The following is a 23,876-nucleotide window of genomic DNA, read 5'->3' on the forward strand; positions in this document are numbered from 1 at the left end:
CTGAAAATATTTGCAGAAGGAGTGAATTCCTCTGACCGTCAACAGAGATCAGAACTGACAGCCAGAAGTCCTCCAATAAATAGTTTTGTCAGCTGCAGTCAGGCCCTGGGGGCTGACATCAGCCCATCCCCAGCAACCTCTTGTCCGTGTCTTGGCCACAAAGCGTAAATGTGAAATGGCTTAGCACGCATGGCTTTTGAAACCTTTTGCAGAGAGAAGACAAACGTGTGTTTAATTCCCTTACAGCCGGGGAGGCTGAAAATTCATGGACATGATGAATGTATGTCTTTGTTTAGGTTCCCCCAGAAACCGATCCTGAGACAAATATTGAAGTGGAGAAGTGGAGGTAGTTGACTTGGACATTGGCGGGGGGAGGGGGGTACCAAAATACCAGGAGAAGGGGAAGCAGAGAAGGGACTCAACAAAGAGTATGTTATCCAACCAGCTACCACTATGGGAGCCTGGAACATACCCCATGGGGGTTCTGGGGAGCAGAACAGAATACAGGAGAGGGGAAGGTGAGGAAGTGGGGTACTAGCACCAGCTCCATCAGGCCTCTGCCGTCCGCTAGCAGAGGGACCCTCCCGTCTTCGGAGAAAACTCTCAGGCAGAGGTGCAGAGCCCGCAGCAACAGGAAGCTGGGAGGACTAACATGGTAAGGCCTGAGGGATAGAGGTGGATGCCATCAGCACTTCCTACCACTGATCTGCCAAGTCCTTTTATTTTTTTAAGTGAGATAAAATTGGTATATAACATTACATAAGTTTCAGATGTATAATCAATATTATAATTCGACATCTGTACACGGTGATCACCACCAAAAGTCCAGTTACTATCCGTCACCACACAGTTGACCCTTTCACTCATATCGCCCACCCCTCAAACCCTCTCCCCTTCTGATAACCAACAACCTGTTTTCTGTATCTATGGGATTAATTTTATTAGTTTGTTTTTTTGGGTGGTTTTGTGTGTGTTTTTTAATTTTTACATGTAAGTGAAATCATCTGGTATTTGTCTCTCTCCATCTGGCTTATTTCACTTAGCATCATGCCCTCAAGGTCTATCCATGTTGTTGCAAATGGCAAGAATTCGTTCTTTCCTAGGGCTGACTCATATTCCATTCTATATAGATTCACCCATAGATAGACACTTAGGCTGCTTCCTCATCTTGGCTATTGTAAATAATGCTGCAGTGAACATGAGGGTGCACATATCTTTTCGAATAAGTGTTTTCATATTCTTTAGGTAAATACCCTGAAGTAAAATAGCTAGAAGATACGATAGTTCTATTCTTTTTTTAAAAATATATTTTTATTGATTTCAGAGAGGAAGGGAGCGGGAGAGAGAGATAGAAACATCAATGATGAGAGAGAATCATCGATCGGCTGCCTCCTGCAGGCCCCACACTGGGAATCGAGCCCACAACCCGGGCATGTACCCTGACCAGTAATCAAACCGTGACCTCCTGGTTCCTTGGTCGATGCTCAACCACTGAGCCACACCAGCTGGGCATCTTCCTCTTCTTTGGTCTCCAGCATGTGCCTGGCACATGTCGTAGACCTTCAATAAGTGTAGTCGAGCATGTGCTGGGTATAAAAAGCCATGCCAGAGAGGATAGAGGGGTGAGTGAGAAGTTGTACTCACAATCTAATGTGGGGGTTGGCTGGGGTGCAGGTGGGAGGCAATGGATAGAAAGACCACCTTCCACGGGCAGAAAGGGATGTGCGGTGAAAGCAGTGTCGGCAAAGCATTGAGTGAGCCCTTTCCACGTGCCAGGCAGTGAGCTAAGTACTTGATAGGTGTTTTCTCATATAATCTTCTCAATATGGCGTAGGATGGTGGTTTTATTCATTTTATAGAGGAAGAAACTGAGGCACAGGGAGGTTAAGTAACTGACCCAAGTAGCAGAGCTATGATACAAACCCTACTTTCTTACTGTTGGCATAAGAATGTCCAAGCCTATAGAAAAAATATATATATAGGGGCGGGGCGAGTGGGTGGCGGGAGGTCGGGAGGGGGCAAAAAATAAATAAATAAATAAAGAGAAAAAAATATATATATATATGAGTTTATTTGAGCCAAACTGAGGACATCCCCAAGAGCAAGATCTCAACGGACTGAGGAAATACTATGGAAGATGGCAGTGTTGCAGTTCTTTTTATGCATTTGGACCAAAGGAGGGAAATAAGGAGGATTCCATGACATCCACTGATGGTAGATCAAGGAGGCGGGAGAAAGCAAGGTGGGGAAATCTCTGATTAGATAAAAAGAAAAATGGAGAAACACATAGGACTACTTTTACATTACCTCAGGCTGCCTCTGTAACCTTTGTGTGTTAAGACAGGGTTTTTACAGCCGTCATCAAATGGAATAACATGGAATGGATGTCGCATTAAAAACAATGATTGTTAACCTTGAACATGTACTGCAAATGGGGATGGTGTACAGGACGCAACAAGATCATGTGCTCCCTTGAGGGTGGTTAGCCCCCGAGGGGGTCTGGAAAAGAGGATTCCTTTGGCATCTCAAAGGGCTGTTAACCTAGATCCGTGGTCGGCAAACTCATTAGTCAACAGAGCCAAATATCAACAGCACAACGATTGAAATGTCTTTTGAGAGCCAAATTTTTTAAACTTAAACTTCTTCTAACGCCACTTCTTCAAAATAGACTCGCCCAGGCCGTGGTATTTTGTGGAAGAGCCACACTCAAGGGGCCAAAGAGCCGCCTGTGGCTCGCGAGCCTTGGTTTGCCGACCACGGACCTAGATGAACAAGAACAATGGACAGGGCTCAAAACAAAGACAAACCTTTTATGAAGGGAGTTCCATGCCTGGGGTGTGACTACCACCATGACCTGCTCAGTTAGGAATTTATGATCAAATCATCCCGCAAGGTTACTTTCCGTCACTGAGCCTGTCAGATTCACTAGATAGCCCCTCCCTGAACTGACACCCTCACTGTCAGGCTGACCTACACAGATGACGTGGAGTGGGGAACAATGATTTGTTTTCTTAATGAACAACCGTGCCCTGTTTGGCTCAATAGTCAGTGCACCAAAGGGTCATGGCTTTGATTCCAGGCCCTGCTTGCTGGGATGCATGGAGGAGGCAACCAATCAATATATCTCTCTCTCTCTCTCCTTCTCTCTTTTTCCCTCTCTCCATGTCCTCAGCTGAGGATTAAAAGAATAAAAGAATAAGCAGTGACATCTTGTAGAATGTCCGAGGGGCTAGATGCCTATGCCAGGCTCTGTGAGGATCTTTCCAAACCAAGGCCCCGTGCCTTCCCTGCGGGATACTACTGCTCTGTGATACTAGACTGGGAACCGGGGTACCCCCAGGGCTCCATTGCTTTGCCTTTCTCCAGGATAATGAATGTAACGAGGTGACTATGATCCTGGGAGGCCAAGCCACTTAGAACAAAGCAGTCAGCTGTGCTCTGCAGCGGAGCGTGGCTGTTTTTCACCATTACCAAACCCAGGGAGCTCCTGACCCCCCCCCCCCCTCAGCGCCTGCTCAGGGCAAGGCAGGACACACACACACACATTTCAGCCGCTGCACGTTCAGCCAGCGTACGTGCTGCTAAGCACACACCTGCCTCGGGCCTCTCCACACTCTGCCTCCTCCCAAGCTCTCCCTCTCCCCTCACACAGCTCAGTGGCATTTCTTCCGACTCCAGGTCATTGCCAAGGAGATTTGGGGAAACAGCAATGCTCCTCAGCAAAGTGGGCTGGGTTTGGAGACGGCCTTTCCCCCCTCCATTAGGAGACTCTCACACGCTCCATTCTGACTTACTCGAAAGCATGCTGCTTTTCTTCTCTCGCATCCATCCTTCACAGGCAGTGACATGAAAATGTAATTTAAATTTTTTTTTAAATTTGAAGTTTTTTTCCCATATTTCAAAATGTCCACATGCCCCAGAAATATACACGGAGTGCAACCCAGCTCCTGCGCGGTGGGGCCAGGATTTCAAGCTGGTTTGAAGGCCTGGGGACCAACATATTTGAATCTCATTACACATCCTAGCAACTGCGCAGCAGAGGAACAAAACAGCCCTGCCTTCCTAGCCTCGGGGTCTGGAATCGCGCACCTACTATGTGGTCTGCCGAGGAGAAACCCGGAGGCACTGGGTTGAAATGGAAATAGAAATAGAGTTATTGCAGTAACTAGGAAGCATAAATCTAAAAAGCCACTGGAGAAGGACAGGTAGTACTTCTAGGTGAGCTCAAACGCTCAACTGTTCCCAGATGCAGGGCGAGGATGTGGGAAGCGGGTTTCAGAAGGTAGGAGGCACGATATAAAATGGCACTGAAATCCATAGTGATCACATCAATTTCTTTTTCTCTTTCCATCTTAAGTAAACTGTATAAGAAGGTGTCCTTTGGTGCCGGTGGGTCATTAACACTTCTCTTAAACTTGTTAATCTCACCTCTCAACAAAGAGAAAGCAGGCTCTGGGACCCAGCTGCTTGGCAGGCAGTATTTGATAGAATAAAATATTATTGATTTGGGTGGGGTTTTGTTGTTGTTGCTGTTTTTTGTTTGGGTGTTTTGTTTTGTTTTTACTTTTAAATATATTTTTTATTGCTGATAGTATTACAGGTATCTCCCATCCTTCTCTTCTCCCCCCCTCCCTTCCTCCCAGCCCCTACCCACCCCTCCAGGTGATTTGCTTTAATATTATGAACTTGTTCAGTTATCTTCTAGGTATGGCAAGTAAAGCAGTTCTGCCGGCTTCTGTAGTGATCTAGGCATTTGCTTCCAGGGACCAGGCATCACATGGCAGTTTTACATGCAGATTCCTGGGCCCCTCAGATCTCCCGAACCAGGACTTGCACTTTCACAAGAACCCGCAGGCGATGCCGATGCACATTAAAATTTGAGAACAACTTTGCAATTTCCATGTTATACACATTTATTTACAAAGAAACAGTGAAGCCCTGGCCCGGTAGCTCAGTTGGTTAGAGTGTCATCCCAATACACCAAGGTTGTTGTGGGTTTGATCCCCGGTCAGGGCACATACAAGAATCGACCAATGAAGCATAGATAAGTGGAACAACAAATCAATGTTTCTCTCTTTCTCTCTCTCTCTCTCTCTCTTCCCCCAACCCTTCCTCTTTCTCGCTCTCAAATCCATAAATAAAAATTAAAAGAAAAAAGCAAATTGGAAAAAAACAATGTTTGGGAAACACTTGGATACAGCATCTTGCTAGTGGCACTAAGACACAGGGATTCAACCCTCCAGACACCAATATGTACCACTGCATACAAGCCACTCATTGTCTGGGCTGAGAGGAGGGACAGATCATATGAGACCTGTGGCTATAGCCTTGGCCAGCAGCTCTAGCCCAGACCCGCCCGTCAGGGCTTTGAAACATGCCCTCCATGAGCTTGGCGTCCACTCATGCCCGGCTCTCACCCATGGTGTCCTGACAACTGCTCTCAAGGGGTGGGGGTGGGGGGGTAATGTAAGCATATGTACTAAACGCCAATCAAATTCACAATACCACTTAAAGGTGGCATAGAATTTTGGCTGATGTTTTATCTATCTAATTTTAGTAATAACATAAATTTTAAGATAAAATACTTTGCTTTTCCATTTACACCTGTAACTTCAATGTGGCTTGCTATTTCTTGCAAAACCCGCCAACCGTTTTTTATAATTGTGTCATCAACAATAGTATCATAAGATCAGACTACAGGAAAATGTTTGATTATTAATATCTGATTATACAAAAAGTCACTCACATCAATGATGAATGAGGATAGCTCTGATGCGAATTTTGGTTGATATTTTGATTAACCTTAATGAGTTCATTTGTCAATGATGAAACTTCTTTTTTTTTTTAATATAGAAAGAAGGAGAGAGAGATAGGAACATCAATGATGAGAGAGAACCATTGATCAGCTGCCTCCTGTACACCCCGCACTGGAGATCAAGCCCGAAACCCAGGCATGTGCCCGACTGGGAATTGAACCGAAACCTCCTGGTTCATAGGTCGATGCTCAACCACTGAGCCACACCAGCTGGGCAATAATGTAACTTCTTTATGAATCAGATAATAGTTTTCAAATATTGGAAAAATATTCTTGCTAATTTTTGTGCCATTCCCAATGTAACAGCTACAGACATGACCCACTTTTAAGCTTAATCTGCACTATTAACATTTTCTGCCTCCCTTTTTTAAATCTAGACAGTCTATAAAATAGTAATTCAATCTGATTTGTGGAGTTTGCCAATTTCCATGGTGTCAATACTCTCACCCTTATTTCAAACGACTAACTTGATGTGAATGAGTTGGGAAGAGTTGGGCAGGAACACATCATTGACTCCCACCACACAGGTACTATCAATGTAAATAAACTTCAGTAGCACAGATAATGATAAGATGTAAATAATTAGCCAGTGATGTGTTTTGAGTATTTATTACCATTTTTTAAAATATATTTTTATTGATTTTGAGAGAGAGAGGAAGGGAGAGGGATAGAGAGATAGAAACATCGAAGAGAAAGAAGGCATCCACTCGGGATCGAGCCAACAACCCGGGCATGTGCCTTGACTGGGAATCGAACTGGTGACCTCTTGGTTCCTGGGTTGACGCTCAACCACTGAGCCACACCAGCCAGGCACCATTTTTTAAAATATAACTTATTTAATTGTGAGTTGATATGATTTAATTTTTAATAATGGCTGTGTTTAGCAACCGGCTTACAAAATTCCTGGAAATTTAACAGTCAGCTCTGGTACGCTGTTAGGAACCGGCTCCAGCTCACACTGCCCCCGCCTCTCTGTGTAGCCGTGTTACCTGATTCCATTTGTCAGGACACCCCCTCTCCTGCCTCCCACCCACCCACACAGCCCTTCTGGCCAGGCCCAACTCCAAAGAGAGAAGGAAGAACAGGGCTACTGATCCCAGGAAGACTTGGAAGACAATGAGGGTATTTTAGAGTGATCTACCTTCACTTTGGGGAAGACAACCCCAATTTCAGGGTCTTAAGTTGATGAATTGGTGGCAGTGGCAGCATTGAGCTCTGGTTAAGGGCACCCCTCTGGAGTCTGCGGCTGCGCTTGAGTCCCGGCTCTGCCCCTCTTAGGCCATATGACCTGGAATAAAAAACTCAATCTCTCTGTGCCTCAGTTTCCTCATGTAAAATGGGAACAATAATGACACTTGCTTCATAGGATTGTAAAGATTAAATGAGATCATGGACTAAAAGTTGTTCACATAGTGCTTGGCACCGAGTAAGAGCTTCACACACATCAGTTATCATTAGTAGTAATCAAGTCATAGTGGCTTTTACAAACTCATGTATTAGCTAATACTACTTTCCACATATAGAAAACATGTGCAGCCCGGCCAGTGAAACTCAGTGAATTGAGCATCACCCCATGAACCAGTTCAATTCCCAGGCAGGGCACATGCCTGGTTTGCGGGCTTGATCTCCAGTAGGGGGCGTACAGGAAGCAGCCGATCTATGTTTCTCTCTAATAAATGTTTCTATCTCCCTTCCTCTCCCTTCCTCTCTATCTAAAAAATCAATAAGAACATATTTAAAGAAAACATATACAGCCAATATTTGCATGCTTTTAAGGTTCTAAAGGCTTCTACATGCATAACCTGTTAGAAGCCTCAAGTGATTCACGAGACAGTCATCATGTGATTATCAATCTCCACTCATTGTCATTGCATTCTGTGGGCAGGGGACTATGTCATTGCATTCTGTGGGACTCAGAGAGGCTGAATCATGGCCCAGGGACACACAGCCAATGACCAACCAGCCGGAGCTGGGCCCACGGCTTCTGTTCTCCTTGAGCGGATCCCAAGCCTTTAATGGGCATTTTTGTTGAGCTCCTTACAGCCCTTAAACAGCAAGAACTGGAAGAACTACTACTGAGATAGGAGCCTCGGGTTTCTTAGCCAGTCAATTAGGTTGGACTATTTTTGCACAATTCTATAAATAAGTATTCATACGTAGTAAAAATGGTCAATCAAAAGAGCCAGTAACCTAGGAGACAAAACAGAGTTTTCTCCTACATCATGGGCTTGGTGACACGCCATCAGACTTGGCTTGAAGTTACAGATGTGGGTGATCTCTCATTTTTTCCCTTTTCCCCGACAAAGGGCAGAGTAACAATGACCTGCTCCCTGAATGTATGGGGAGGAATCACAATATGTCCATCTCGCTCAGGGAGAAGGTTCAAAACCCAGACCATCCCCTTGATAGTCACAAGTGTGACCAGACATGTTTTTTCAAGGAAACGTATCAGATCAAGTTGGCTAACGATTAATCTGCCTTACAGTGCTGGGAGGGGTTACAAACTCTCTGAAGGGCAATTTGGCAACGTTTATCAACATTGCAAAGCCTGCCCTTTTGACTCAGCAATTCCACAAGAGGAATTTACTCCCCAGAGATATTCCCATGTAATCAAGATGAGGTCTGTAGGTTATTCTTTGCACCATTGATGGTAACAGGCAAAGACGGGACGGGGTCTTCTAAGTAAGGCAATACTACGTGGCCGTTAAAAAGAATGTAACTGGGGGGGAGAGGGGGGCTAGAAGGGGTCAGTGGGGGGAAAACGGGGACATATGTAATGCTTTCAACAATAAAAATTTTTTTAAAAAAAAAGAATGTAACTGATGGATATATGCTGATATGCTAGAATAATTTCTAAGATATAATAAGCACCAAAGCAAGGGGGAAGGTCGTACATATTTGAAGTATTTCTGGAAGGAGGTCTAAAAAATACTATTAATTACCCAGAAACAGGAGAACTGGGTAATTAGCGCACAGGGAGAAAAGGACTCTATAATACTTCCTACCGTATATTCTTTGGAAAATCTTTTGAATTTCATTCCATTTGCATGTGTCATGTGTTCAAACTGAATAAATGTATACAGGCCGTTGTGGGCGCCTGTAGCCAAAGAGGGATTTTTAAATCCAGTAGCCGTTTCCTCTGGGCTAGGAGCAGCGGGGAGGTCGTCAGAAAGGGGGGGAGGGAAGGCCTGGTCCGGGGCTCCCTCCTCCCGCTCACCCGCACTCCCTGTCCGCAGCAGCAGGCGGAGGCCGGCGGGGCGCAGAGCCCGGAGGAGCGGCTGGCCGCTGCCCGCAGGGCGGAGCTGCGCAGCACCGCGTGCCAAGTGCAGAGCCTCCAGGCGGAGACGGAGTCCTTGCGGGCGCTGGTGAGTGGGCCAGGAGCCACCTGGCATTGCTTGGGACAATTTTAACTCTCCGCGGTTGAACTGTCGTCACAGGGGTCACGGTGTGCCCGGGGCTTTCATCCCCAACCTAGGGGTCTGAGGCCTGAGAGGACAAAGGGTAGGAGAGAGGGCCCGGCTGCAGTGAATGTCAGCCACTCACGCCCACAGACGCCCCTTCCCAGCTGCCCCTCTTCTCCAGAGAATGGCCCTCAGCCAATCAGAAGACACTTGAGGTTTGAGGGGGCGGGGGTCCCACCTTCCCAGCCAATGACCGACTCACAGGGGGTTTAAAAGCCCCGCTCACTTGCTTCAAAGTGGAACCAGGCCTCTGGGGTAATTCACTCTCCGGGCTCCATGGGGTCAGGCTGTGGGGTCAGGCTGCAGCCAGACTCTGGCTGAGACCACCTCCTGGCTTAGCACCTCCCCTGCCCAGCCCTGCCCTGCTTCCCTTGCTCCCCCTTTCCTGGGAGCAACTCCTTCATTATTCCCACAAACCAGGATCCCTGTGGCAGGCTCTGCTTCCGGGGCACCCAACCTAAGACACCTGGGAAGCTCCTCAGACTCGCTGTGGTTTGTGGGCGGATCTCTCACATCGTTAATTATTATTATTAATTTAAACGGTTATTAATAATGCAGCAGTCCACCTCTGCTCTCTGGGGTGGACTAAAGTTCTGTTAGGTTGTCAAGCACAGCTCCTCCAGGATGCCCTCCGGGGGCCACGTGTTCCGAGTCAACCACAAGCGAGTTGTACACACCAGCGGGCACGAAGGGGTTGGTTCATGTAATCCTGGCGTAGCTGAGGTGGTCTAGTCCACTGAGGCCCAGGAAGCCCTCTCTCCCATCAGCCTCAAGTCCTTGAGCTGATCAGATACCACTGATGATGCCCCTTTCTCCCACCACACCCCCCATAAACCTGCATCTCAATTTTGCCACCCAAATCAGCTCCATCATCAAGCCACCAGTCAGGCCTGCCATGAAGTTAGCTCAGGCATTTATCCTAGTAGTTTCCCTCAGGAACAGCTTTATCTCTGCCTGTTGCCAAGATCCTCCCATCACCTCCGGTTCCCTCAAGTGTCTTCCGTTCACTTGGGTCCATTGTCCCCCGGCCAACAAGGTCACATGGTGCCCAGCCGGCTCAGGACGGTGCTCAGTCTTCTTGCCACAACATGACATGCATCTCATTGCTCCACTTATTTTTTTATTGATTGATGTTTAGAGAGAGAGGAAGGAGGAGAGAGAGAGATTTGTTGTTCCACTTATTTATGTATTCATTGGTGCTTCTTTTTAAAAAAATATATTTTATTGATTTTTTACAGAGAGGAAGGGAGAGGGATAGAGAGTTAGAAACATCAATGAGAGAGAGACATCGATCAGCTGCCTCCTGCACACCCCCCCACTGGGGATGTACCCGCAACCAAGGTACATGCCCTTGACCGGAATCGAACCTGGGACCCTTGAGTCCGCAGGCTGACGCTCTATCCACTGAGCCAAACCGGTTAGGGCCATTGGTGCTTCTTGTATGTGCCCTGACCAGGGATCCACCCTGCAACCTTGGCATATCGGGACAATGCTCTAACCGACTGAGCTACCCGGCCAGGGCCATCGTTACTCCACTTCTGTCCCACTCAGTCTCTGATGGGATCTGGGTCGGAGCAAGGGGGGTGTGAGTAAAGGATCTGAGGCGAGAAAAATCAGGAAACTGCAGTTTAAAGCAATGCTGCTTTCACTAAACAAACAAAACAACATCTAAAAGCAATGGCATTATTCACTCAGAGGTATGTGAATGTTATGTAACCAGTTTTTTTCACCTGCCATAACCCTTGATAAACACCCTAATATTAGGGGTGCTGCCTCTCGCCTCTGTAGCTTTAGGCACAGTGAAGGGATTGCCATTCCTTCCCCAGATGTCCTTGTGGCTGCCAAAAGTGTCACTCTTCTGGCGACAGAGAGTTCCAGGCAAAAGGTTGAGGACATATTCTCAAGCCAACATCATAAAAAAAAAAAAAAAGCCCAGATGAATTACTCCTCAGTGGCAGGTGGCCCATCACTCAGCACACATTCCACACACGTATACTGGGCGCCAGCGATGTGCAAGGCCTTCCCTTAGCCCCTGGGGATGCAAATCCGAATGGGATCGTTCCTGTCCTCTAAAAGCTCAGAACTTAGTTGGTAATGAAAACCTGTGCACAAATGACTGAACAAAGCAGAGGGGAACTGTGTTCCCCAGTAGCTGCTCCCTCCAGCTTCTGTGCTCAGCAAGCCCCCAGCAACCCTCACCTCTGCCCCTCAGCAGATGCTATATCACCTATATTTTTCTGCAGATAAAATTAAGGTCCTCAACATGAGGTCTCTGGTTTCCATTTCCCACTTCAAAATATCTCAGAAGCTTTATCCACCACCCCTTTCCTTCACAGACTCCCCCTGTCTCGTGCTGCACCACCTGGGCGTGCCTCTACCCACTGTCTCCTCTCTTCTGCATTTTCAGGGTCCCCAACCCCTGGAATCGCCCGAGCTCGGCCTACAACAGAAAGCCCTCCTTTGCCAGAGCTTCATGTTAATGTCCAGATTTCGCCCTTTCCTTTCCTGCCTTGAGCCCTTAATGTGTTCTTCCCATGGCTGGAAGGAGACTCCTCCCCTCAAGTCTGCCCACCTCCACCTGCTCCTCTTGCCAAACCCTTGGCACAGGTGAGGTGAAAACACGGAAATGCGACACCCACCGAGGAGCCTAGATCCTGACTCCCTCAGCTGGGTGATCCTCCCACCCGCCACCCACTCAGGTTCAGAGTGGTCCGTGAGGTGAAATCAGCTCTTCCACCAAAGTCACATTAACTCCTTGAGGGCAGGGCCCAGGCTTCATTACTTTTATGTCCCCAAATTGCTTGGTACAGTTTCCATAAAGTGACACCTACAGTAAGAACATGCTCATAGGCATTCTCTCACCGCATCCTCGGAGAAGCGTTGAGAAGCGGGCAGGACCGTGACTGCCATCCCATTTTGCAAATGAGAAACCCGTGGCTCGGGGATTTTCCCATTAACACAGTAATAAGTGCAGGAGCCAAGCCCTTCTGGCTCTATCTCTGTCCTAGACCACAGCCAGCCTATGGGATTGGGGGTTGGCGCTCCGGCTGTGCAATCAAATCCTGCTTCCTCTACTCACGAGCCGCGTGACGCTCTAAATTCCACTTTCTCTCTTTCACATGGGGACCTACCTTGGTCATCCTCTTTATCTGCTGTGTTACCGGCCCCCGGTCAGAGCGACCTGTGCACACACAAGGCCCCCACAGCCGAGCTGACGAGACGTTCAACCGCCTTTTCCAACAAGATTCCGTGTATGAGCAGCCAGGCACCAATCATGGTGCTTGAGGCCTGCAAAGCTGTGTGTTCAGTCAAATCAGGAATTCAAGGCCAGAAACCACAGATCACTGTTTTACTTTCTGGAAGGTCTATAACCCAAGGGCATCCCTTCCCATTCCCATAAGCTGGGGAGTAAGCGAGCTGCTGTGACCCCGGTATGCTCGCTGGTGCTATCCATGTCCCCGAGCAGGCCCGGGCTGGGGCCCCCGCAGCAGTGGCCTCATCATGGTCACTCAGCTCAAGCGTCTCCGTGGGAACCAGGCCAGGATGTCAGGACTTAGGGGGGAGAACTGGGGCTTGGGCAGTGGGTCCTGAGTCATCAAAGGACCTTAGGCCACATGGAGCCAACACTATAAACCGATGACCAACCATGGCTCTGTAAAACCTTTTTCCAAATCACAGGTGTTACAGGTCCGATGTCAACAATCACTACTCACAAACCAAACAATCACTACTCACAAACCAGTCGTGGGTGCCGTGTTAGGGACCCTGGAGAGCTTGGGGATGAGGTTAAAGCAGAGGGGAGACAGGCCCTGAGTTGGACTTCAGCCAGAGCACCGTAGCTTCCGTGTGGGGAATGCAGCACAAGGAGGAACTAGAGGCAGAAAGAGGAGCTAAGAGGCCACTGAGGTCCCCCTTGATGAAAGGTGATGTGCATCCATCCTGGGCATCGGTGGCTGGAGAAGAGCGGGCACACATATGAAAACCTTTCAGAATAATAGGGGTTTGGCGGGGGGGCGGGATTCAGTAATGATTGCGTTTGGGAGAGAAGCAAGAAGACCTGGGATGTGTCTTTCCCGGTGTCTAGTTCTCAGGAGTTCACCTGCTGAAGCGCAGGATAGGAAAGACCAGCAGGTCCGTTGTGGATGCCTTGATTTGAGGTGCGCTGGACTGCGCATATTTCCTCCAGTCGGTAGGAAGGTCCGTAGTGGGTCGGGGCTTGGAGAGAGGAGAGAAGTCTGTGCTAAAGAATCACTCCAGGAGCCATTGGCAGACCGACTGGGAAAATCATGAGTGTGGGAGAGACCAACAGGCCCGGGACACACAGTCCAGAGAGTAACAGGTTCAGGATGGGGCGGTGGGGAACCCACAGGGAAGGGGGAACCAGAGGAAGAGGAATTAGCCCAAATGGGCACCTAAAACACTAAGGAAACAGCTGCTGAGTATAGAAAAGCCAGAGACGTTCATTGTAATTCTGATCATCTGGGGAAGGGCGCAGAGGAGACAGCATTTTAGCTGAATGATGAGTGGGGTTTCAGCCGTGGAGAGGATAGGGCCCCCCAGGGGGTGAGAAAAGGAGCAAAAAGGCCCAGAGGCAGCTCAGAGAGCAAGGTTTCTTTGAAGAAACACCTGCAGACTGCTTCTGTGTGTGTGTGTGTGTGTGTCAGTTTCTCTCTCATTTTTTTCCTCTCTCATTTTCTCACTCATCTCTCGTTCTTATATCTCATCTCTCTCCCTCTCCTTCCCCCTTCTCTTCCTCCCACCCATCCCACTCCATGTCTCCCCCACACACATCCACCCCCCACCCCCATCAGAAGGATCAGTGAATTAGACTAAACAAGAGCCTGGCCTCCTGAGGATTCATGATTTATACACCAAGCCACGTCAACCTAGCCACCGACCAGACCGATGCCAGCCCCTCCCCCTGCTCCGCACACCTCCCTCTCCAAGGGCCCTGCCTGGCGGCCGTGAGTTTGGACATGTTCCCTCTTTTGTAGAAGCGAGGCCTGGAGAACACTTTGCAGGACGCCAAGCACTGGCATGACCTGGAGCTGCAGAACCTGGGAGCTGTGGTCCGCAGGCTGGAGGCGGAGCTCCAGGAGATGCGTGAGGAGGCGGAGCAGCAGCGGCAGACCCGGGAGCATCTGCTGGCGCACAGGTGCCAGCTGCAGAGGGACGTGGCGTCCTACCACGTCCTGCTGGACAGGGAGGAGAGCCGGTAAGTCTCTTCTTACTTAATTATAAAAGGAACACAACTCGTCGTTTAAAATATTTTACTTTTCAAACACTATAGAAGTAATTAAGATAGAAGAAATCACCCCAAACTTCCCAAAACACACACACACACACATACACACACACACTCCCATAGCCTCACTCTGTCCTTCCACAAATATATAAACAAATATATATTATAAATGTGCATGTATACATAAATGTGTTACACCTGTTTATAATCATATAAACAGATATACACATGCACACGTAGACGTGCCTATAAATGTTAAGACATACCTAGTGCAGCAGGTTCTCCAATAAGGTCATTTAGTTCAACATCATGTCATTATAACATTGATGAGATGCCATAGGAGTTTAACGCTTGATTATATAAATTATTCTGTAGTAGAACTGGCTTCCTTGTACATCATTTCATCATAGTTCCCAGAACCTATTGACAATGTCACGTGAGGACTTACTGTACATACATGGTATCTGTTAGGAATGCATTCAGCTGCATGTAATTGAGCCTACTTAATGGGGCTATAAACCAGTGCACCTGAAGTTTAATGTGCACCCAATACCTGGGCATCTCTTTAAAATGCAGATTCTGCTTCAGTAGGTCTGGGCTGGGGCCTGAGGTTCTTCGTTTCCAACAAACTTGCAGGTCAGGCCTATCCTGCCGGCCCACAGACCACACAGGGAGCAGCCAGGACATAAACCATGTTTGTCTGAGAGTTCCAGAAATGAGGTGGTCCATGCTTCTCAATGATTTCATTAGGTCCCAAGCTCTTTTCATCTTTCTGACATACCATCCCTGGTATATTGGCTTTTTTGTCTTCATCTTTGTCCCACATGGTGGCCAAATGCCTACCACAGCTCCCGACCTCAAGTCCTCACTCATGACAAGGAGAAGGAGGAAGGAAGAGAGGGCAGCAAGAACAGCCTTTCCCTGGGTAACCTCTTTATCAGTCAGTGAAGGGGAAATGCGTTGAGAAGTCCTCTAATGGACTTTGCCTGTTATCTCATTGACCAGACCTGCTCACATGGCCTTACCTATCTGCAAGTGGTTCTGGGAAAGCAACTTTTTCCAGCCTCTACACTGGAGAGAGGCAAGGATAGGAATGACATACATATGTCTAAGTATGTATATGAATGTATGCGTGTATATATATACACACATATATACATCGATGTATATATGCAGTCTTTTTTTTATCGGGTGAGGACTACAGGAGCTTTTGCATGAGTTTTGGGACTAGTTCCTTGCCAGCTCTCTAAGGAAATCCAAGCCTTTATTTGATCATAATTCTATATCTTCATATCTCCCTCCAAGGCCCCGTCTGTGGCATACATCGAATAAGGAATAGAATATCAGTTCTAAGAGATAACTTAGCGATTATATAGTCCAACCCCTGTGATTCCAGCAAAACTACAAAGGCCCAGAACAGAAAAGCGGTTTTCTGTGATCACACGAGGAGGTGGAGCCAGAGCTGGGACTCCGTAACATCCCTTTCTTCAGAAACAGGAGAGCCACGGGGAAGCGGCCAGCCCTTCCTCCTTTCCAGCGGAAAACGTGTCATCCAGCTCCTCTCCCACTGTCTTTTTATTGGATTCATTTCTGTGGACTATAAAAGCTGGATGTTTCTGACCAAGCTCATTTTTTCATATGCCTATGAACATCTGAATAAGTGCACAAATTTGTTTTAAACATAAAAAGTGGTGAATTAAGCTGAATATTCTTCAAGAATGTAAGAATACCATTTAGTGAGTGCCTGCTGTGTGCCAGCACAATTTCAGATTCTCTGTTCTCTTCATTTCCCCTGAAACCCTGCTAGGACTATATCATTATCTCCATTTTACAGGTAAGAAAGAAAGCCTCAGAGAGCTTCAGTCATTTGCTCAAGGTAACTCAGCTAATACCTGTGGAGCAGGGATTTGAAATCCAAGTTGGCCCTGGCCAGGTAGTTGGCTACAGCATCTTCCTGATTCAATTTCTGGTCAAGGCACATGCAAGAAGCAATGAATCCTATGATAAAAGCCTAATATGTTAAGTGTCCGGTCGCCCATCCAACCAATCAAAGTGTAATATGCTAATGAATGCTAAGGTTGCTCAACCGCTCACCATGACGTGCACTGACCACCAGGGGGCAGACGCTCCGACTGGTAGGTTAGCTTGCTGCTGGGGTCCAGCTGATCAGGGCTGAGTGAGACAGGCTGGACATGCCCTGGAGCCCTCCTGCAGTCCCTCCCTGGCTGGCCAACCTCCCGTGTCTCTCCCTGGCCCCGATTGTGTACCAGTGGGGTCTCTCAGCCTGGCCTGTGCCCTCTCTCAATCTGGGACCCCTCAGGGGATGTTGGAGAGCCAGTTTTGGCCCAATGGCAGAATGACTGGTCACTTTGATGCACACTGACCACCAGTGGGCAGATGCTCAACGCAGGAGCTGCCCCCTGGTGGTCAGTTCACTCCCACAGGGGGAGCGCCACTCAGCCAGAAGCTGGACTCACAGCTGGCGAGCACAGCAACAGTGGCAGGAGCCTCTCCCACCTCCGTGGCAGCGCTGGGGATGTCTGGCTGACAGCTAGACCTGAGGGCTCCCGGACTACAAGAGGACGCAGGCCAGGCTGAGGGATTCCTACCCCCCCCCCAGTGCATGAATTTCATGCACCAGGCCTCTAGTCTATATATATAAAAGGCTAATATGCAAAGTGTCCCCTCAGGAGTTCAACTGGGAGACTGGGAGTTTGATCACTCGCTATGACGTGTGCTGATCACCAGGGGACGGCGTGGAATGAAGGGAGGCCCCAGCCGGCAGCTGGAAGGCCTGGATCGGCCCTGATCGCCAGCCAGGCCTAGGGACCCTACCCGTGCATAAATTCCGTGCATCGGGCCTCTAGTGACTATATAAATAAGTGGAACAACAAATCAATGTCTCTCTCTCTCCCTCTCTCTCTCTCTCTCTCTCTCTCTTTCTCTCTTTCTCTTCCTCTCTTTCAAATCTATAAAAAAAGAAAAAGAAACCCAAGTTGTCTTATTCCAAAGGCCAACTGCTTTCCACAAGATTCCTACCTTTCCTGTAATCTTATTGTGATCTCTTTACTAATTTTCAATCATCCATAGCTTCTCTCTCTCAAATATGTTTTTGTTTCTTTGTTTCAGCTAGTGGAGAAACTTCTTTTCATGAAGAAAATGTTGCCTTCTCACCAAGTGGTCGATGATGTGCCTTGAGGAGTCTTCCCCACCTGCTCCCACATCTACCCCAAACAGCCTCCCATCCCCCACCCCCACCCCCACCCCCGGAGCTGGATTCCCTGCTAGATTCCCTTGAGCTGAAAAGCTTCCTAGGAGTGGAGAGGGTTCTTTGGCCTTAAACTGAAGTAGTCTGTGGCTTGGGCATCCTCCCTGTCCCTCTGCCAATAAATGCTTTGTGTGCAGCTTCCAGTCTGACCACCTGTTCAACTCACCACCGGGTGGAGATGGTGTCACTTTACCTGCCTGGCCTTTGCTTGTGGAGCCATCCTTGAAGGCTCTGGAAAGTTCCCTGAGCATGATGCCATCTGCCTCTCCGCCCAGGGATCAGCTGCTTGGGCAAGCACTGTGCTCAAGGCTTGCAAGTTCACCACGGTTTGGGGCAAAAACAGCACTCTTGTTAGAGAGGGGAGTGGCGTGGCGCTGTGTTGCATGTACCATAATTACAGGCATTGCGAAGCATTCAGACCTCTTTAATGTGCTCTGCATGGGTGTTTACGTGCAGACACACACATTTCACTGCTATTGACGGAGGGCCCCTCAATCAGTTTAAAGGGAACTTCAATGTAAGCCTGTGGGGGGTTAATTAGTCTGTGGTTGCTTACTTCACTTCTAGACTCAGAGTTTGCTTCCACCGTGGGAGCCGAGCCAGCCAAATATAGTTCCTGAATCTGCCACCTACCCAGGCAAGGCTCCCTGCCTTCTGATTAAAATTGAAACCAGCACCTGTGTCCTCGCACCAGCTCTCAGCGCCTCCCAAACCACACACACACACACACACACACACACACACACACACACACACAGCCCGACCTCAGTTTCTTAATTCTTCCCTCACGCTTGTGTCAGTCCACCTGTCACACAGAATCCCAGACACGGTATCCAAGCTGAGTCTTTGTCCTCATCAAGTGCGGACCCAGACAGGGGGCCGTGTCCTCTGTGGGCCAATTTGCAGACACCCTCCCCCCAGTACCTGCACTTCCAAACAGCCAAGGCCAACACAAACAAGAGAAACCTTGTTTCCTCTGCAGGAAGCTCGGAAGAGAAGCAAAGTAAGAAAGGGGGTCTCCTGGTTGAAATGGCTCCAACCGGGGTTTTCTGTTTGCCTTCCAGGGCAGCCAAAGGAATCGTATTAACGAGTCACTTGGGCAGGACAGCTACTGAGTTTGCATGAGACCTTTACATAATTCTGTTTGTTGTTTGAGGCACAGAAATAGGCAAGCCCCCACCTAAAGCTACATTTCAGCAAATCACCAATACCTCCCTGCTGCACACTGCGGGGGGGCAGGGGGGGCAGAGGGAGCGGGGGGGGGGGGGATGTAATTAACCACTGGGTGCAAGGGCCTCCCGGCAAGGCACAGTGTGCAGCCAGCCTAGCTCTGTTGCATGCACCCAACACTAAGCTCTGTTTCTTTTCTTTCTTGTTATGATTACTTTTTTTTGCCCCCCAGCCAAGGATGAAATCCCTAACCTAAACACAGCTGGAGGGCCCGGAAGGTCAGCCATTCAGTGGCACTTCTGTGTCTGAATGGCCACGCGCTGCCCAGAGCCTGGAAGCTGTTTGAGCCCCTGCAAGAGGGGAGAATGGACTTGCACCCCTCCTCAGTCCCCACCAGCCCGCAGCTGGGCCGGGCCGCACGCCGGCCTCCTCGGCTCTGTAATCTCAAGAAGCAGCAGCCGTAAATCATTACATTAATCATCCTTTGGCAGCCAGAGCCGAGGCGGGCTGGTGCGTCCAGTTCTCAGCACAGGTTCTTGCTGTTTCTAATGAGGCTTCATTACCAGGTAAGAAAAGACTCTGCTGGCCCTCCTGACTCCGACTCCGCCAGGGCCTTATCTAACTCAGGCTTCCTGGCAAAACACCCGGTGCAATTACACTCTGGCGGGGCCAGCGACAGGTGGCTGGGAGGCTGCGCTGTGGGGCCGCAAGGACAGCGCGTTTGCTCTGGAGCCGACCAACCGGAGAAGGCTGCGGTGGACTCCTCCAAAAACAGGTAACGCCACTGGCCTCCAGCCTCGCTCCCAATGAGATTGCCAGAACATTCCTGGGCTGTCAGACCAAGGCACTAAGTCTCACCTGCATTATCATCTGTAACACTCCTGAGCACCTACTGGGGCCCAGACATTCTGTTGGGCGTGGGGATTCCAGCATCAAAGGGAGACACGCAAGCATGTCACACTCGTGGCGGGCGGGCCGCATGCCTGTCAGACTCGCTGGGGAGTCCAGGTGTGCACATAAAAGCAGACACACAGCAAAGCAGGCTGAGTAGCACGCTGCCGTGTGCATGACCCCATCAGTGTATCACAGACGGCACGAAACAGACATCCCGTCAGGTCTTTGTTGATGTTGGGTAAGGTGCTTCAGCAAGAAGCATCAAGCACCGTGCTGGCATCTGATTGTCTCTATACCCTGCAGAGAGTCTACATTTTTCCAGGTTTATTGAGATAGAATTGACATTCGGCACTGGACAGGTTTAAGGTCCATTGTGAAATGATTACCACAGTAAGTTAACATCCATCATCTCATAGAGATAAAATATTTTTTTCCTTGCGATGAGAACTTTTTTTTTCTTTTTCTGTGTGATGAGAACTTTTAGGGTTTACTCTGTTAACAACTTTCCTAGGTACCATATAGCAGTGTTCACTAGTCATCCTGTGTACAGTACAGGCCCAGTACTTATTAATCTTCTCACTGGAACTTTGTACCTTTTGACCACCTTCCCCCAATTCCTCTCTCCTCCTTCACACCCAGCCCTGCTTCTGGTAACCACAAATCTGGCCTTTTTTCTCTCTGTGTGTTTGAGTTTGAGTTTCGTTTTTTAAGATTCCACTGTCTGACTTATTTCATTTAACATAATGCCCTCAACGTCCACCTATGCACCCAACTTGTTTCAAATGACAGGATTTCCTCCTTTTATGGCTGAATAAACATCCAGTGTGTGTATATACACATACAAACATACATAAAATAACACAACTTCTTTATCCATCCGTCCGTTGATGCAACACTTAGATTGTTAACATGTCTTGGTTATTGTAAATAATACTGCTTAATGCTGCTATGTTCACGGGGGCACAGATAGCTCTTTCACATAATGTTTTCATTTCCGTGGGATATGTTCCCAGAAGTGGAATTGCTGGAGAATGTGGTAGTTTTAATGTTTTGAGGAAATTCATACTGTTTGCCTTAGTGGCTGTACCAGTGTACAATCCCCCCAACAGTGCACCAGAGTTCCCTTTTCTGCATATCCTCGCCATCGCTTATCTCTTACCTTTCTGATGATAGCAATTCTAACGGATGTGAGGTGATGGCTCATTATGGTTTGATTTAGATTCCTCTGATAAATGAGTGATATTGAGCACCTTTTCATGTACCTTTTGGTCATTTGGATATCTTCTTTGGAAAAATGCACCCATTTTTTAATGGGATTGCAGTTGACCCTCAAATAATTCAGCTTAGGGGTGCTGACCACTCCTTGCTGTGCAATCAAAAGTCCACATATAAGTTTTGACTCCCCCAAAACTCAACTAGTTGGCCCTCAGTATCTGCAGGGGATTGGTTCCGGGAATCTCGTCGGATACCAATATTTGTGGATGCCCAAGTGTCTTAATATATAAAATGGTGTAACGCCCTAGCTGGTTTGGCTTGGGGATAGAGCATCGGCCTGTGGACTGAAGGGTCCCAGGTTTGATTCTGGTCAGGGCATATGCCTGGGTTGTGTGCTCGACTCCCAGTGTGGGGCGTGCAGGAGGAAGCCAATCAATGATTCTCATCATTGATGTTTCTCTCTCTCTCTCTCTCTCTCCCCCTTGCTCTCTGAAATCAATAAAAATTTAAAAAAAGATCATGAAACTGTTAGGAGGCTGGAATATTATGCATTTCTTTTAAATGCATGTTTCAGTTTTATATAGTATCAATTGTGTCTATACTAAAAAACAGTTATTAGCACAGTTAAACTTTTTCCCTTTTTCTCTCCCTCTAAATATTTTTATCCTATCATTTTTACTGTATCAGGGTTTATTTTATGCACATTCTTTTCTGCAACCCATAATTCATGTTGTTGTTCAGCCTTAGTCTATCTATAGTTAAACGAACTTATATTTAAATGGATACTTTTACCCAGTATTTTCATTCCTGGATTCTTATTTTGCTTCATCTCTTGTCTAAATACATTTGCCTTTAAGGAGTTTTCTAAGGGTTGATGTCTGACAGGTGCTTTACCTCCTGGCTTCTTTCATGTTTGAGATGTCTGTTTCTGTTATATTTTATGAAGAACTTGACTGGGCACAAAGTCCCTGGGTCATACATTGTTTCCCTCAGAACTTGGCAGATATTGCTTCATAGTTTCTTGGATCTACTATTGTGAAAAGTCCAAGGCCGATCTAACTCTTTACCCCCTCTCTTCTTCCTGGAGACCTGAATGTTTTTCTTCCTGCTTCAAGTTCTTAAAGAAATCAGAATATGGACTGCTCTCATTCCTAATCAGCTTTTCCAATTATGTGATATGTTGTCTCTGCCTGAAAATTCTATTATTCTTTGATTTCAAGACAACTTTTTTTTTAAATTTCTTTATTGATTAAAGTATCACATATTTGTCCTCATCCCCCCATTCCCATCCCATACCCCTCCCCACATGCCCCCACCCCCCTGTTGTCCTTAACCGCTGGTTAGGCTCATATGCTTGCACACAAGTCCTTTGGTTGATCTCTCCCCTTTACCCCCACCTTCCCCTACCCTCCCTCTGAGGCCCGACAGTCTGATCCATGCCTCCTTGTTTCTGGGTCTGTTCTTGTTCATCAGTCAAGACAACTTTTTTGTATCATGTCTCTGTGTAGTTTTTCTGTTCCATTTGTTCACGTCTTTATTTCAAAGCCATCAAAGGATCATCTTTGCTCTCGTCTATGTCTTTCATCTTCTCACTAGTTTTAAAATCTTTTTCTTTCTTTTCTCTGCATTTATTGTGACTATCTCAGGCCTCTCCACCAAAATTTGACTTCCAGCCATGACTACTCATAACTACAGAGTGGGGCGAAAGTAAGTCTACAGTTGTGAATACATAAAACACAGTTTATTCTTGTATATTATTTATTTATTATTGTATTTTTTCTTTTTTTGAGAGAGAGAGAGAGAGAGGAAGAGGGAGGGAAAGACAGAGAGAAATATTGATGTGAGAGAAACACATCGATTGGTTGCCTCCAATCAGAGCCCGGGGCCAGGGAGGAGCCTGCAACCAAGGTACATGCCCTTGACCAGAATCGAACCCAGGACCCTTCAATCCACAGGCTGATGCTTTATCCACTGAGCCAAACCAGCTAGAGCTTTTATTGTATTATTTTTCATACAAACAACTGTAAACCTACTTTTGTCCCACCCTGTATATTGAGTTTATTAGATACCTAATAGTATTAAACTTTTCTTTCACTCTGCAATATGCTCTTCAACCCATTCTGTTGTCTTAGCTTATTATCTCATAGATATTATTATATTAGAATAATATTCTACATGTTCATGTTCTTATAGTGCAAAGCACTTATGGAGAATATGCCTGTTTCCGTGTGGTATTTTCATCTATACTGGTACTTTTGTATGCCATTTGTATTCTAATCATTTGCTCAACATATAGCTTCTACTGCAAGACAATGTTTTGGTCTGGCGATACCACAAAACAAAATAAGTTCTTACTTTCATGGTGCTTACATTGTGTGTGTGTGTGTGTGTGTGTGTGTGTGTGTGTGCTTGTGTGTTGTGTATACATAGCATATGTGTTTTGGGGTTTGCAATGATACGTTTATATAATTACTGTGTCATTTCTTGACATTTTTCTGTTAGTTAAAACTGGCTTGTGCTGCCCAGATCTTTCATTTCTCTAATAAAGTGAGATTGAATTTTCCTTGACATTTATTTTTTTCACATCATCTGGAACCAGTTTGAATTCCCTTCAGGCTTCAGATTAAATTATCCATGTTGAGTTTAATCCACTTTTCTGTAGCCCTAGAATAGAGTTGTTGTGATTAAATTTATGGACTTCAACCTTACAAATGGGAATTCAGTTTGTTGTCATAACAAATTCTTCTCTATAAATTTAATTTCTAATTACAAATTATATAACTACATTTTCAAAAAGTTTTTAAAAAA

At 47.1% G+C, this 23,876-nt stretch overlaps 1 protein-coding gene across 1 annotated transcript in view; it reads left to right on the forward strand.

Annotated features, from left to right (window-relative positions):
• BFSP2 (beaded filament structural protein 2) overlaps positions 1-17,775 on the forward strand; it is a gene marked incomplete at its 5' end in the record, with an annotated part of 49,787 nt that extends 32,012 nt beyond the window's left edge. The window contains 3 exons of the mRNA XM_079795055.1: positions 9,052-9,180; positions 14,271-14,491; positions 17,651-17,775. Of these exons, the coding sequence (XP_079651181.1) occupies positions 9,052-9,180; positions 14,271-14,491; positions 17,651-17,654 (354 nt within the window). The 3' untranslated portion in view covers positions 17,655-17,775. The remainder of the gene's footprint in view (positions 1-9,051; positions 9,181-14,270; positions 14,492-17,650) is intronic.
• Positions 17,776-23,876: the final 6,101 nt, after the last annotated feature.

This window comes from Cnephaeus nilssonii (assembly GCF_951640355.1).
Source record: "Cnephaeus nilssonii genome assembly, chromosome: 17".
Taxonomy (NCBI): domain Eukaryota; kingdom Metazoa; phylum Chordata; class Mammalia; order Chiroptera; family Vespertilionidae; genus Cnephaeus; species Cnephaeus nilssonii.